The 16,909-nt window shown below is 36.0% G+C and overlaps 1 protein-coding gene across 2 annotated transcripts; it reads left to right on the forward strand.

The window, feature by feature from the left end:
• The first annotated feature begins 1,304 nt into the window (after window positions 1–1,304).
• LOC122309174 (TIMELESS-interacting protein) lies at window positions 1,305–8,128 on the forward strand. 2 transcript variants are annotated; one of them, XM_043122548.1, is made up of 5 exons: window positions 1,305–1,655; window positions 3,853–3,975; window positions 5,263–5,362; window positions 7,152–7,261; window positions 7,808–8,128. In XM_043122548.1, the coding sequence occupies exons 1-5, from the start codon at window positions 1,350–1,352 to the stop codon at window positions 8,009–8,011; spliced, it is 843 nt and encodes a 280-aa protein (XP_042978482.1). In that variant the 5' UTR covers window positions 1,305–1,349; the 3' UTR covers window positions 8,012–8,128. The 2 variants fall into 2 exon arrangements, with proteins under 2 accessions (XP_042978482.1, XP_042978481.1); XM_043122547.1 differs by having other exon boundaries at window positions 1,306–1,655; window positions 7,149–7,261.
• The last annotated feature ends 8,781 nt before the right edge of the window (window positions 8,129–16,909 follow it).

Here is a 16,909-nt window from a genome sequence, read left to right on the forward strand (position 1 = left end):
ATATCTTCTCCAACAAATAGATCTCCGACTTTCATTGTATAGTCAGAAATGATGGACCATAAGAGACTGTATAATACTTATGTTATAGTGGAATCTCTTTCCAAACGACCTGTGGACATATGTTTAGTGTCAAACCATGTAAATTTGTGTATCTCCCTCTCTATTTTATTTTTCTTCATTTATTTTCCATTCATCGCCATGAATGTAAGCATTGACATTGACAGTCGCACCGAACTACTGTCGGGGGCTATAAATCACACCGATCGAGACCTAAATCATCACAACGGGCCGAGAATGACTATTTTTCATCTTCTAGCCTGTTGTGCAATTTTTTGGCATTAAAAACTAAGGTACACCCCAAATGTGTACTCCAAATCTGCATACTAGTGCAAATGATTTTTTTCTTCTTCTTTTAAACATCCTTAACCATTAAGAAAAAATTATACAAATTCATTATTAGTCACTTTTTTAAATATTAAAAAAATAAAAAATAAAAAAAATGAATAGACACGTTTAGTTAACATAATTGATAACCATATTAGTATGGGTGAAAAAAAATCAGTAAACTGGTAAACCAAACCGGATTGGACCAAACTAATGGTTTTGGTCCAGTATTGGGTTTGGTTCGGTTTTGGTCCGGTCCAGTATAGGTTTCATTTTTTTAAAAATCAGTCAAAATTGAAACGGTTCTGGTTTTTATATTTAATTTTTTATATTGCATAAAATATTTTTTATATGATTTTTTATATTATATATAATTGTACATAAAAGAATTTTGTATTATATGATAAATTACTAATTGATATAATATTAAATTTTAAAATCCTATATAAATAACTATATAATATCACTATAAGTTATTGTATTAATAGTTATACTTATACTATATATATTATAATATATTATTATAATGTATAATATAATTACAATAAATATTATAATATACTATAATATATTATTATTATATGATTATATACTATAATTTATTATATATATCGAAAAAGTTAGACCAAATCGGATCGAAATTAGTAAAATCGAAAGTAAAGTATAACTGGTGCCATATCAATTTTTTAAATTTAAAAACTGAGATATATTGATTAGATTTTAAAATATGTCTAAAATCGAATGGAATTGAACAGATTACCCCCTGCTTAATGTAGGATTTTCCATAATTTTAACGCAGAAGCCCTGACCCATTTCCGTCCGCGTGACGTGTCCATCTTGACCCAACGGATCCAATTTGTTTGTGTTTCCCTCCTCGTTTTCCCGCCACGGTGCAAGATATATATTTTTATATGTATGAGTTCCAAATTAATTAGCAGGCAGGGGCCGAAGAAGGGCAAGAGGAAATGGAAACTGATAAAGGAGCGGCACCAACAGGATGCTACAAATGCGGCCGCCCAGGCCACTGGTCACGTGACTGCCCCTCTTCTACTTCTTCCTCCGCCTTTGTCTCTGCTCCCAACCCTGACCTCGACTCCACAAGGTCTTCCCCTCCTAAGTCCAAAGCTGCCCTTGCCAAATCTTCCCAGAAGGTAGTGAGATCCAGATCCAGGCCAAAGCTCACCCCGGACCTCCTCCTCTCCGATGATGGTCTCGGCTACGTTCTTCGCCACTTTCCTCGCGCCTTCAAGTACCGTGGCCGTGGTCATGAGGTATCCTGCGCTTCGCACGCCCTCTCTCTAATGTGATTCGATTTGAAATTCCCCGCTTCCCTATAATATATCGTGTTTTACTTGTTCCGGATGATACTACTGAGTTAGTTCAAAGTGTTTTTAGTTAGTTTATGTTTCTTAAATCTGGAATGATATGATAGTTGCGACAAAATCATAAGTACTTTTCTTTCCTTCTTTCATTATGCCCCGCAGTTCTTCCGTTCAAACCTCCGTGACGATTGTCCATATGCCGTGTATAATTCGTTTTTGAAGCACTTATTTCTATTTTTCTACACAGTTTTGCACATCGTTAGGTAGCCGCCTATAGATGTAGGACCATATACAAGCGAGATCTTGAGAATTTGCTAACAAAGATGGAGTGCTAGGAAATACTAAGTGATGCTTAGGAAATGAGTTGAGATGAGAATTTGTGAATAGTAGTAAGATGGTTTGTAAGTAGTAGTAAGATAGTTTGAGTTAAGTATTTATTGTGTTTTGGGAAAAGGGAGGAAAACAATTGAATAAAAAATATTAGAAAGTTATAAAATATTGTTAGAATATAATTTTTTATGTATTTTTGTTTTAAAATTTGAAAAGGTTGAATTGGTTTTTATTTTTGTGTTTGAAAATTTGGAAAAATTATTATGATTAGTTCGAAAAGTTATAATGATTGATTTGAAAGTATTTGTGTTTAAATGATGTTTGAGAAGGAAGTGAGATGAGATGAGATAGATGGAATGAGATGAGATGAGATGAGATGGGGTAGAAACTGTTTCCAAACATCCTTAAAATAAAAAACTCCAATATAAGTGAAGTCTTATTCATATAGAGAGTTTTCCTTTATGCCGATTCTCTTTGTGCAGTTATCTGCCTCTCTCTATGTCTCTGAAGTTTTATCGTCATGCATGTATATAGCCCAGCCAAAGCTTTGCCATGGTATTAGCTTCATCTCAAGAATGCCATCAATAAATTTCATCCTCATACGCTGCTCTAACTCCTGGTCATTCATCCACTTCACATGTGTGGCATTCATGGTGTCAACAGCCTCGCTCAACTCAACAATGGTGGTTTCTCCTGAAGAACTAAATTACTGCATGTAAAAAGAGTTAAGAAACATCAGTCAAAAGTGCAAGGTTTCCATGAAACAAAAAAGTGGCCAAAGAAAATTCCACTAATTTAGCCAGCTGGAAAATAGCTTGGAAGGCCTGCAGAATGATTGATTTTAAAGGCTTTCTTAGCCTGAAGAAAAGTTTGCTATGTGGCTGTGGCTTTTGTCACATAAAATCAAGCCAGATTCAACAGTTTTTCATGTTAATTCCTCACTTTTCGGTAACTGGTGAACCATAAAAACAAAAGCTTGGTCATATCATCGCAGCCAATTGAAGTACTGCGATTTGTTAAGTCAGAACAACATGAAAATTTGGTTTTGTTATTTGAGGAATGTGCCTGCTTCCATGGATTTTTCCCCCACCTTGCAGTCAACTTATCTGCCTATAGATTTCAAAAGTAGTTTTTATCTGGTTGCAAAAGTCTTCCGCATAACGGTTTCCTTTTGGAGGGATACAATTAATAATAATAATAAAATAATTATTTTACCTGATGAGGTCAAGTCTGGAACTCTATGGAAGCTAGAGTCCTTGAAATGAGACGTTAATATGTCAATATGGTCCTTTTACAAACTTGGGCGGGAAACTGTTGACTTGAGTATCCAATCTGTTGACAAGGACTTCATGAGAAATGTCATTATCCAACCATAATCCATTCAAATTTCTTCTTATTTGCAAAATCAGCCCTCTACTCTGGCTCTTAGGTGATTTTTCATCAATGTGACGCATCTTCTCGACAGATACTTTGTTACCTGATCATTGCCTCTTTCGATGGTAGTGAACTTTCCATTCCTCATTCAGAGATTAAAAGTCTTGCAGCTTATCTGGAGAAGTTGGTGTTCTTCAGAGTACACTTTGCCCAGATAATATCCAAATGAAGTCCAGAACTCTGGCATCCTGAAACATCAAAGTAAAAGAAAATTTGCCAATAAGTATTGATCAAATAGTACAAGGCTTCTGTACATTCTCTCTGTTGTCCTTAAAATTTTCAGTTCTTTTAATGCTTCATTGATGTTTATTGTTGCCTCATTGGTTTATTTTCTGCCTGTTAAACAATAAATTAAACTACATCTATCAATTGTACTTTGTAGGTTAGCGATCTGGGAAACCTAATTGGGTTATATAGTGAATGGCACTCCCATTTACTCCCTTATTATTCATTTGATCAGTTTATACATAAAGTGGAACAAGTTGCTGCTACAAAGCGTGTCAAGGTGCGATATTTTTATAATAACATATTTCAATCTCATAATTAGTTATATTCTTGTATTTAACTGATTCATCTCTCACCACTTTCTATATTACTTGCCTAACCAAATATCAAAATGATTTTGCATGTCTAAGTGGAGATAATGCGTATTGGAAAGTTATTGAAATGATGAAGGCCTAGGAAATGTAGTGGAAATGTTTTTATCATTCTCCTTAATGAAGCATAGAGGATTAGTTCATTTATTTCATCATAGCTTTGAATGTATAGTTATGCAAGCAATGCAATTAACTGGATATTTGTGTTGGATTACCATAGTTCCAGTCCAACTATTACATCCAAATTCCTTTTTGAGTGCCCCATAATTTACTAATTTCTCCATGACAACATCACCAAGGCCAGGCCCTTCTGGCCAATCCCTGGGGAGTGAACCTGAGATACACTACCCCCCACCTTTCAGAATCGTGTATTCAGTAATCCAAGGAAACTCCTAGTATGGAATTGAACTCAAGATGTCTGAGTCTAAAGCTTTTCCCAATTATGCCTTTTGACAGCTTGGCTGCACCCTAACAGGTTTTGCAATTGATTAGATTGGGCAAGTTCACGCTTGATGACACTATGGTTGTCCTGAATTCTGAAAGCCTTCCCTGCAAACTTCTTAATCGATACTAATAAACTCATTTTTGAAACATAGAATAGGAACAATCGGCTAAGGATTGACAATAACATATAAATAGAACAGTTCACATAGCTGTTGTTCACCCTCAAAGACCCACATTGAGGCCAAATAAACATTAGTTGAGCTATTTTAGGACCTTTCTTCAAAATAAATTCTAAAAGTCTTTTCATTTTTGTTTTAGCGTTCATTATAGCCCAAGATATATTGATAAGACTTAAGTTTGACTATTGATTTTTTGGATGTATCTTATGGAAAAAATGATCATATCATATATCTGTTCTGTAATTTTGAAGTTTAGATTGAAGCTATGGCTCTCATTTAGGCAGATAGGACCAAGGGAAATTAGGGTGAATTAATAACTAATAAAGGTAATTGAAGTAGATCTGGGCATTTCACTAAATCGGCACAAAGCTAGTTCTGACACTGCAGTTCTAATCTATTCTCAAATGTTCCTCCTAAATGTCCTAGTAGCATGATAGTCTCTAACCAGACTGATTAGATTGCCACTGGGATCCACATAAAACAAGTTTTAAAAGTTTTATATGTAGTGTTGTCAGTATTACTTATGCATACATCATGTAATGATTTTTCTGTCCAATGTTCTATTATGAACAGATGTGTCTCAGAGAACTACGAGAGAGGGTTGGCAAGGGAGGGGATCCGACAAAGTTGCATGAACCACCAGTACAGTATGACAATTTAAATGTTGAACAAGGTATGCTACTTGCCAATTATGATGTCACGAAGGCATTTGGATGTTTTCACTTGCATTTTGAATACTGTTATGCGTAAAGCGTAATAGACCACAGTTATTTGCCATGAAGATAAGATATGTAAAAAGGCAGCTAGTTATTAGATAAGCAAAGATATTGAATGCCAATGATGTGGGGAAGAAGGAAAGGAGGGTCTTTTAGGGTAAATTGGTGTCAAGACAGTGATTGAAGTAATGTCACTCTGAATAATGAAAGCAAGGATTTTCAGTAGCGGAGGACATTCTAAAGATGCAGGAGATGTGTTATTCGTGTACCCGGGGAGGGGAGGGTGGGGGGGTCATGGGGTACAGTCAAATGCTGAGAAGAGGTGTAGGACTAGATTTTCAAAAAGTTTACAGAAAGAGTTATGTTTGTAGTGCAACAGGAAGGAAAGTTCAAAATTTTAGTTTCCGTTCCCGCTGCCCGAGATTACTGTTTTTAGTTTTTCATGTGATGGAAGGGGCTTGTTGATGTTGGTTATGGATGATTATAGTCAAGGCTTGCTCTAGTTTGGTTATGCTATAAAATTTATCTAAAATGATGGGAAAAGAAAGAGAAAAGGCAGGGAAGTTGGTGATGACAAATGAGTCATCGCTTCAGCCCATGTCTAGTAAATCTAGAATCTATAAGAGTACTTTGAACAGAAATTGAAAATGGTGGATAAAGATGTAGAATGAGAAATTCAGGTTTTGGATGAGTTACATATCTATTCCAACTCATACCTTAAGGATAAGTTGGAATACATATGTAACTCATCCATAACCTGAAGTTCTCTTTCTACATCTTGCATGAGTTACATTCGAACTCATCCATAACCAACTCATACATTATATGGGATAGTTGGGAACTCATACTAGGATTCAGGCCACATGGCCCTAACTTTCGGGGCCCTCCCTTTACCTTTGATTGTTCAATCATTAGTACATTATAGAGGATCTATAAGCTTCTATTAAAAGATAAATGAACATAAATGTTAAACATTGGAAATTATTGCTTGATCAAACCAAAATAAATCTAGAATTGGGAAATGAGTCTCGAACCACCATGGTTTTTATGTTTGATGAATCAATCTGGAGAAATTTTGAAATAATTCGGGAATGTTGTTATTTTGGTCACTGAGCGAAATATTTGGTTATCTAAAATTTTTGAAATTCTGTTCAACCATCTTTTAAACATGAAAGAAAGTTCTGTTTCTCAACATATAATTTAAATGTCTCACAAAAATGTTATCCAAACAACTTTTCGATTCTATTACTTTCACAAATGCCAATATAAAGTACATCAAAAAATTTCTTATCCAAACAATTTATGATTCTATCTACTTATTTTCACATAACTCAATACAAGGTAGGCCATGCAACTTGATAAAGGTCTCCATTTGCTTAAATCAACCATCTATATCTATTTAAGATTCCCCAAACCCGTACAGTTGGACCAGGGCAGGGCAGGGCTCCAGGAAGAGCTGTCTCACTGCTTTCCAAGAAGTAACCAGGGACTGGCTGTTTTTGAAGACATTAATAGTTATATTGAGGGGTGGAAATATCTAATAATAGATGTTTGCAGTACAATTTGGCACAATAGTCTCTTTTATTGTCTCTTTCTTGGCTGGCACAATTTTATCTATAACATGGTAGAATTTAGTTTTTCCTTTTTTTTTTTTTTTTTTTTTTTTTTTTTCCTATTTCTATTCCAAATGATCGTTCTGTTATTTATTTATTTATTTTTAATAATGTTTTTTAACGCCTGAAGAAGCCATGGACAATGAGGCATTAAGTCATCAGCAGGCGGACCCATCTTCAAGGAACAATGATGCTGATGATATGCAAGCCATGCTTCACGACAGTTATCAAAATGATACTGAAGTAAGCTTTCTTGCGTTTCGTTTTATTTAAGCTATCATGCAATTCAGAGCTACTTGTAAATAAAAGTCGGTGGAACTGTTCTGTTTTGATTTAATTGACATCCTATTACTAATCTAATTGCTGCCAAATCATGTATTAGGGTTAGTCTCGGTAAAACTAGTTGCACGTATAAATTATTATTTGAAATTTCAGTAAATGCTGCTATATTATATGGAATTAGGTTTTCTGAAGACCTTATCCAAGTAGATTCTAGACAAAAAGAAAGTATTTTAAAGGTAACACGGTTCTAAAAGATGATTCTTCCATAGTTAATATTCAAACCGAATATGGTTTCCTCATGAATTTAAGATTAATTTTAACTAATTAAGGTCAGCCTGCATGAAACCTCGTTAAAATAAAAGATAAATCTTATCTGTACCTTGAAATTCAATTCATTGCATGTATTGTAGCAGCCTAGTTAATCTTATGAGAAAAGGTTTATTACATGAATGGCAAGAGTCCTTTAATTCGTGGAACTTCTTGCCCTTTTATTTTACATATATGCAGAACTTGCATGCTGAGACGGTGGCTGCTGATAAAGTTGGTGCCAGTGGCTGTGTGGAAGAATTTCCAGATCAGATTCCTAACAATGGAGCTGCCAACTTTAGGGAAATTCAGGTCACAGAAGAACAGAGAGTGCGTATGGAAGCGAGCAGATTGAAGGCATTAGAGAGAGCAGCCGCAAGGCTCCGCTCATCCCAGGCTACTTGACTCCACTCATTTCCTTCACAATTTTTGTGAATGATGCTTTACTGGTTAGATCGCTGTACGTAAGTGGCACCTTCAAACTGGTTTATTGGTTATATCCAGAATTCATTTCATTCCGGACATGCGAATCAAACTGTTTTTACTACCAACATCCCAAAGGATAAAAAATAAAAAATAAAAATAAAAAAAAAAAGAAAGAAAAAAAGAAGGCAACGACAAACGCCCACTTTTTATTTTTTATTTTTTTACTTTTCTGCTGGTTGGGATCTTTCAATTTATTTAGAGTTAAATCTTCTTGCTGGTCCATCTGTTACTCTCCAAATAACAGTCTTCCAACGGGTGAGTGCCACATGAGCTTCTCAACTTAGCTACCATGTGACCCTAAGGCAAGAGATCACGCATGGTCTCTCATCCCCTCTCCATCCTCTCGCAGACACAAGAGACCCCCCCTCATATAACATAACTACCAATTTATGAGATTGCAATTAGTTAAGATGATTTTGGATTTGATGCTGGTTTGATCCCAATTATTGATTTATTTTTATTTTTATTTTAAGAAGAGCTGGTAGCCACCTTTGTAGCAGCTCATTTCCAAGTTTATTAGTGAACCTTCACATATGACGGAAGAAAACCGTAATTACAAATCATTTACCTGAGGCTTTATATAAAGTCAAGAAATAATACCAAAACTCAGGTGATAAAAAAAATTACCAACCTAATAAAATTAATAGTACTTACAATGAAAAAGGAAACAAAAATAATTACAACTGTAATTAAAGAAGTCTCCAAAAATATGTATGCAATAAGTTTTGAAGAATTCCCCTATCAAAGTCAGAACCTGTAAAATATTTACACCGATTATAAGCACCTTTTTTAGCAAGATAATCCACAACCATATTAGCTTGATCCCATTGGATTGTGGGTTGATTGTTGGCATTGAGGAGCTTGTGGGTTGATTATGGGTTTCGAAATTGACGGGTACTCGTGGGAGTGAGGACAATGATCCCATAGGATGTAGCTCAAATCCATATGAACTCTGGTTATGCATATTGTTGGCAAATTAAGAGTCTATGCAGGCTTATTAATCCCACGATAATCTCTGGTTATGAGTGGGGAGCCTACGGAATTGAGGGAATATTATTAAAACAGCATGTTCAGTAAGTGCAATTAGGCAATCCCTTCTCTATGCATTAACCTGCTCTATGCATTAAAAGTCTTTAAAAAAAGCCTATATGCATTGGAGACATGGACCTAATAAGATCAACCTAGACAAACAACATAATTGTGTTGATTTAAGGAAAACCAGAGGCCAACAACAGTCGGGCAGAGCTAATATATAAGATGCTCAGCTGATAATAAAAAAAAAATAAAATAAAGGCTAGTTTGATACATCTGATGGATGATGGATACCAATAGATTGGGTTAGCTGTTCATGTATTCTTTTCTAAGAGATAGTGGAGACTACGTATAAATTAAACTTCTCCATGATGGGTTTGCGCTACTACCTTTGCCATGGACTCTGAGCTTTAGGGTCTAGCCTCAGTTTTTGCATACATAAAGACTTGGTTAAGCAAATGGTAAAATATCTTATATTATTAGAACATATTGTTTGACTGATGCTGCTTTGAAAGGGTGATTGGTAAGAGAATAAATAAAGGGTTTGAAAGTGCGAAGGAATCAGAACTAAAGATGTCTAATAACTCATTTGTATCAAAATTATTTCAAATTCAGTGGGTAGAGGTAATAATTTTATTCTCAGTGGTGTTTCTGCATTTGGGTCTAACATAACTTACACATTATTTAACAGGAATAGCACTCAGAGCTTGATAATTGTCCACAATGTGTCACCATAAATTAGATGGTATAGATGTGTCAGCATTTAGCTTTATTGCTACATGAATTATTAGCAGTGAATTGGTTGGTAAATTGTGGTGATTATCTGGGTGCTGGTGGCCTGTCTATCTCTCAAGAGTTTTGCTACATACAAGTACAGTCGCGCACTAATCTGTGTATCAATATTGATTTATTCATACTTAAAATTAAAATTAACACTTTTTAATAAAATCTACTTTTTGACCAATCACATCACATTGGTGCATAGATTAGTGCACAATTGTGTTTACAACTATATTTTTCCATCTCTTAAGGATATCCAAGTTGTCTGTCTCTTAAACAATTTGGTATAACAATTTGTGTGAGTTAATCTTCTGTTACATAACATGTGAATAGGCAAGCCAAAATGATGTAAAACCAAAAGTCATACAACATAGCTTATAACCGTTGTAAGCTATGGAAATCTGATAGTGCTTACTCTCTTCTCTGTTTTCCAGCAAATGATAAGTTTAGTTTTTCATTTTGGTTCAAGTTCTTGGACTGCTAGAGGGGAACACAAAACTAGTTTGGAGAGACCACTGTGCTATTGTGGCATGCAATCAAAGTAACAAATTTCTTGAAAAGCTAATAGTTTTGGTAGAAGATTTTACAATTATCCAAACTACAAGTTCAATAAACAATGTAGATTTTTTGAATGGATTGATCTTCAAAATGAAAAAAACAACTGCTGTAAAATGACATTGGAGTTAGCTCAATGAAGGAATGATAGGGTACTTCATGAATGTGTAGGCATCTAACAATCCAAATCTAAAGTAATAGAGAAGAAGTACAAGAGAATCTTGGAAATGTTGTTCTTATCATGGTTGTTTTTTATGGTAATTTGTGCTATAATTTTTATGTTTCCAAAAAACTACAACGTATCTCCACTAGTGTTACGACTCATGTAACCCGTTGTAATTTTTTTCACACTTTTTTCTATTGAGTATACTAAATATGTGGTGAATGTAATGGAAATTAGACATGTTTTGAATGTACTAAATATGTGGTGAATGGAATGGAAAATTTGGACATGTTTTAGCATTCTTTTTGGACAGCTTTTGGATAGCCTTTTTGTACATGTTTTTGGACATGTTTTGAAAATGTCTAAAAGACATGTTTTATGTTACGAATACATTCTGGACAGCCAACAAAATAAAAGCTAATTGAATTATATAAACACTTAGAATTAATAAAACAGAATTACATAAACATAAACATTTAAAACATTCATAATTACATCCCAAATTAATAAAACAAAATTACATAAATATAAGCATTCATAATTTTGATGATATTCAAAAGGCCTTACACTGCAAACTTGCTTGGCGTATTATTCAGGGCAAGTCTCTTTGGGCTAATTTCTTTACAGGTAAGTATGTTCGAGGCAATCACTTATCTCTTTTGGAGCCTATGAAGGGTACTAGGTTTTGGAAATCTATTGTTAGGTGTATTCTAGATGTTCTGTCTAATTCAAAGTGGATTGTTAGAGAAGGTAATCTTTCTTTCTGGTACGATAATTGGGATGATAGGGGTCCTCTGTGTGCTATACATCCTGTGATTGGGCATCCGTTGTTGAAGATTAAAGAGTGCCGTCTTGATAATGGTTGGGATTTCTCCTTGTTGGAGAGGCTAGTGGGTTATCAGCAAGCTTCTCATTTGTGGCAGTTATTGGCTCGGAGTAAAGAGGGGAATGATGTTCTTATTTGGTTGAAAGATAATAATGGAAATTTTTCTACCAAAAGTGCCTGGGACTGCATTCGGGTGAGGGCTTCTCCTTTACCTTGGGCTTAGTGGATTTGGCACAACAACCTCCCTAAGAAAATCTCTATTATGATGTGGAAGACTATTCATAACTGTTTGAGTGTTGATGAAAAGATTAGAAATACTGGTATCCCAATAGTCTCTAAATGCAATTGTTGCCTCATGGGTCATTCTAAAGATTTGAATCACGTGCTTTGCAATGGGGATATTGCTCGGAAAATTTGGCACTTGGCTGCAGTTAATTTAGGCGTGCATATGGGAGTTTTTCTTACTTGGAATGATCAAATTAATTTTTGGTTTCGTCGTGCGGGTAAGTCTTCTCAGATTCGCCTTATTTTTGGTCTTCTTCCCTCTATTGTGTCTTGGAAGCTTTGGGATTGGTGCTGTAAAGCTCGGTATGAAAATAAGATTGACACAGTGGAGTCAGTGTGGCAAGTTATTAAATTTTGGATCCGTCGTATTATGCATTTGATTATGAAAGTTACTCATATTTCAAATCATGATGTGACCCTTTTAAATAGATTGGATATTCCGGTCTTATTGCCCAGGCCTAAGAAGGTTCAAGTGGTAAGATGGTTGAAACCTAGGCAGGATTGGGTGAAGCTTAACTCAGATGGTAGTAGTTTGGGCAATCCTGGGCAGGCTGGTGCTGGGGGTGTCATTCGTGATAATTGTGGTAGACTCTGCATGGCTTGTTCTGTTCATTTAGGCATAGGATCCAATAATTTTGCTGAGACGAGGAGTCTTTTGGAGGGGGTCCGAAGGTGTCATCAAATGGGTTTTTATAAGGTGGATATAGAATCAGACTCTCATATTTTGGTCAACTGGATTATTAAAGGTGAATGTAATATTTGGTATCTGGAAGATTATTGGGACGAATTAAGTAGCTATATTACCTGCATGGATTATCGTGTGAGTCATGTTTATCGTGAAGGAAATTGTGTGGTTGATTTTCTTGCTAAGCAGGGTGCCAGGGGCCTCAATAAGGATTGGCTTGCTGACGGTGACTTGCCTAGTCATTTACGAGGTCTTCTTCGTATGGACAGACTTGGTTTTCCTTACCTGCGTATCTCCTAAGATGTCCCAGGTTTGTCTTGTTTTGTTTTCTTGTTTTGATGCGTATTTGTCTTGGTTTTTTTGGCTTTCTTTGTTTTGCAGGTTTTTTTGGTTTCTGGTGGGATCCTGTTTTAGAGCTGGGTTATTTATGTTTTGTGGGGCTTTTTGTATTTGGTTTGGTGTTTGTAGTTTGTTTTTGTTTCGTTAGTTTTTGATGCCTGGGTTTGGTCTTCTTGTTTTATTCTGTATCCCCCAGGTGTCTTTTTTGTAACTACAGTTTTTCTCTGCCAAAAGTGAGGGCTATTAATAAATTTGGGACGGGGCTGCTATGTGGGTGGCTACCGGCTCTTTTTAAAAAAAGAAAAAAACAAGCATTCATAATTACATCTAGGATTAATAAAACAGAATTGCATAAACATAAACATTTAGAATTACATAAACATAAAACATTAATGATTAAACATTAACATTTAGAATTACATCCAGGATTAATAAAACAGAATTACATAAACATAAACATCCAGAATTACATCCACATTTTAGTTACATCCACTCCTCATAACACTATTCAATCTACCATTCAAAACTCATGATCTTCTACGTTCTTCCCTGTTACATCAAAATAAACAGGGGTTAAATTAACTTTGGGATTAAGAGATGTTAAATTAACTTTCTATAATATAACAAAAGATCAATAAATAGTACATGCAACATTAAATTATATTTGCATTAAGAATCCAAATTCAGCAATACGTTGTCAGTTGTTGGCCCAAGATCCCTACATAAAACATAACAAAACGCAAAAAAGATTAACTTATTCAATTAAAGAGGTGTAAAACAAAATTATAAAAATGCTACTATACCTCACTGAAGGATAGTTGTTCCTAGCATGTGCCTCATTCTTATAAATGCTACAATACCTTTTTTTTGTTGGTTGCTTTTCTGTTGGGTTCCTTGCTCTCAGTGTTTTTGGTCGTCCTTTCGTTGACACCCGTGGAAGATCTTGGACAGTTTGAGAAAAGTTAGATGCAACTTGACTTGTTAACATATGAGAATCATTAGTTGACTCTCCTCTACCTGCAAAATTTATTTCCTGAATATTTGCATGATCTTTCATCATAAATAACTCTTTGTGGACCTTCTCTAATGCACGAGAGAGATGGTTGAATTTTTCTATTGACTGCCCAAGTTCTGCAATGTTATAAAATTATATCATCAACTTGCTTTTTCTTATTGTAGGATTATCTTGTGTCAGGACTTGCCCTTCAGAACATATTGTGCATGGAATCTTAAAAATAAAAAGCAAGAATGGAATATTAAAAATGTGTTGTGCATGTAAAGAATTATTATTCAATTAAATCATAGGTTATAAAATTAAATATAAATCATGATATTATTCAATTTAAATCACAATTTAGATTTATGCCTTTTAACCATTTTTCTATCTAAAATCAATAATAATGTCAATAAAGTAATCCAAATATATTGGTTCTAAATCTATACAATATGCAATATTCCCCCAATAAGCGTTTTGTTAATCCTTAAGTAAAATAATGAAAATTAATTGAGATGAATATTGCATAAAGCTCGAAATCCAAATAAAAGCAATCAAGCATAATTCGGAATTCTCACAAAAGTCGATTCGTGACTACTCAATACCAGGAATTGTATGCTCACCAAACCGAGAGTGCCTTCTCTCTCTCGAGTGAGGAAGAGTGAGGTTTTAGTACCTTTGAGTTTTTACTCAAAGGTTTCGGTCTCACACAGTGTGAGGTAAGTGTTGTATTGGTCTTGAATCTTTGTTTTGTTTCTTTTAGTTTTCTACCTTGTTACCAAATACTAGATTCTGATGGATGCTGGTGATGAACTGGCAAAAAGATGGGAAACATTGCACTTGACAAAGGAAGAGAACTCATGTTTTCATGTTCAACAAGAAGCAACGAGAGGACAGGGGAACCTATGCATGGTTGGAAAGGCTCTGGTGGGAAAAAGTGTAAACAGCGAGGCATTCAGAGTCACCTTATCTCAGGTATGGAGGCTGGAGGGTTGGGTCAAGTTCAAGGAGTTAGGAGATCAATGCTTTCTGATTGAGTTCTAGAAAAAGGTGGACAAAGAGAAGGTTCTGAGTGGCAGGCCCTGGTTCTATGACAGAAGTTTACTAGCTTTGCAAGAAGTGGATGAAACAGTTTTGATTAATGCACTTTAGTTTGTGTATGAGCCCTTCTGGATCCAACTGCACAACCTCCCCTTAGCAACGATGACAAAGTTTTTTGGAGAGGAATTTGCAGCTTCGATTGGGCTTGTTATTAGAGTAGAAGCAGGTGTAGATGGATGCCTTCGTGTTGGTGGTTGTCAATCTGCATAAACCTTTGATGAGAGGTAAATGGCTCAAGTTTGAGGATAAACAGCATTGGATTTCAATAAAGTACGAAAGGTTACAGAATTTTTGTTTTCAATGTGGAGTGTTGGCACACAAGGGTAGATCCTACATGAGACCACACTATGAACAACAAGGAGAGGAAAAAATAACACAACAGTTTGGTCCATGGCTGTGAGCACAACCAATGAACACAAACCTCTTCGACAGCCACAGATACGGTGGCTCAACTGATGACAACCACCACAAAGAGGAACAATATGAAGACAAGAGGGGTGGTGACAGAGGAAAAACTTTACAATAGGCTTTTTCAACTTTGCAGTCGAAAGGTGAGGGGGGCAATTGGGAAAAGACAGATCGAAGGGATGAAGGGCAGTCAGAAGCAGAAGTAACCTTAGACAGAAGGAAGTGTGTAAACTTTCTCCTCGGGCCACTCAATAAAGCTCAACATGGTAATCACCCATCAGACTCAAAAGGTGCACCAGACCAAAGCAAAAAAGACTCTGCCGAAAAGGAACTAATACTTCCTGCACCACCAGGTAATCCCACCAACATGGAACTAGACAGTAACTATGAAAGTTTGACTTATCTAGAACTAGCAAAAAACCAGTTAGAGTCACGTAAGGTTAAGGAAGATTTAGTAAAAAGTGAGGGAGGTCCAGCTGTCACACCCATGGACCCAAGCAATAAGGAAAACCCCTCAATGGAACTGGCTAGCAAAATACCTGCTTTAACTACCAACAAGAAACTAGGTAGAAGGCCTACGGAACACACCACTAGAAGATGGAAGAGGCTGGCTCGTGTAAGGACACCAGAAATAGCAAGCAATGAAGAGGAAACTCTAACTGAAATATCAAACTATTCCTTGAGAGCAGGCAATAAGAGGAATGGAAAATGGATCCATAATAGCAAAGAACCTGTTCCAAAGAAATAGAAGGGGAAGGAGAACACCAATGGAAACATCATCTCTAAGGTAGTGGCTGGTACCTAGCCCTGACAACATCAATGACCATCCTAGTTTGAAACTGCCGAGGGCTTGGGAACCCTCAGACAGTTAGATCCCTTAACCTACTTGTTAAGGATAAGTGCCCAACCATGGTTTTTCTTATGGAAACCAAGTGTTCTAAAACAATGATAGAAGAAGTTAGTAGAAGATTGAAGTTTGAAGCATGCCTGGCAGTAGATAGTAGAGGAAGCAGTGGGGGCCTTGCACTAATGTGGAAAACAAGTGTAAATGTAACAATTCATAACTACTCGAGATGGCACATCAGTGCTTATGTTACAACAGAAAAAGAGAAGCCATGGTTCTTCATGGGCTTTTATGGCCATCCTGAGATAGCTAAGAGACATCAAAGTTGGGAGTTCCTCAAATCCCTCAAACTAACAACCAAAACACCTTGGATTTGCTATGGAGACTTTAATGAAATTGTATGTCAGGCAAAGAAGAAGGGAGGTGGCCCAAGACCTTACAAACAGATGGAACTCTTCAGAAACACACTCGAGTGGTGCAATGTGAATCCAGTGGTTACCCAGGGTCCAAAATTCACTTGGGCCAACAATAAAGCTAAGGAAAGTTTCACTAAAGAAAGACTAGATTGTGCACTTGCTAACCCAGAATGGTTGCAAGAATTTAAGGATTCCTATGTTAGGGTGCTGCCAATCTTATCCTCAGACCACACCCCCTACTGATCAGCATTGGCACCTGCCAGGGGCAACAAAGTACTAGAAGCAAGTGTTTTAGATTTGAAGCATCATGGGCCTTGAAAGATGAATTTCCAACTATAATCAAAGAAGCCTAGACAAAGCCTGCAGAGGGGGAAATTCATTCTGAGGCA

This window comes from Carya illinoinensis, chromosome 5 (genome assembly GCF_018687715.1).
Source record: "Carya illinoinensis cultivar Pawnee chromosome 5, C.illinoinensisPawnee_v1, whole genome shotgun sequence".
In the NCBI taxonomy this organism is placed as follows: domain Eukaryota; kingdom Viridiplantae; phylum Streptophyta; class Magnoliopsida; order Fagales; family Juglandaceae; genus Carya; species Carya illinoinensis.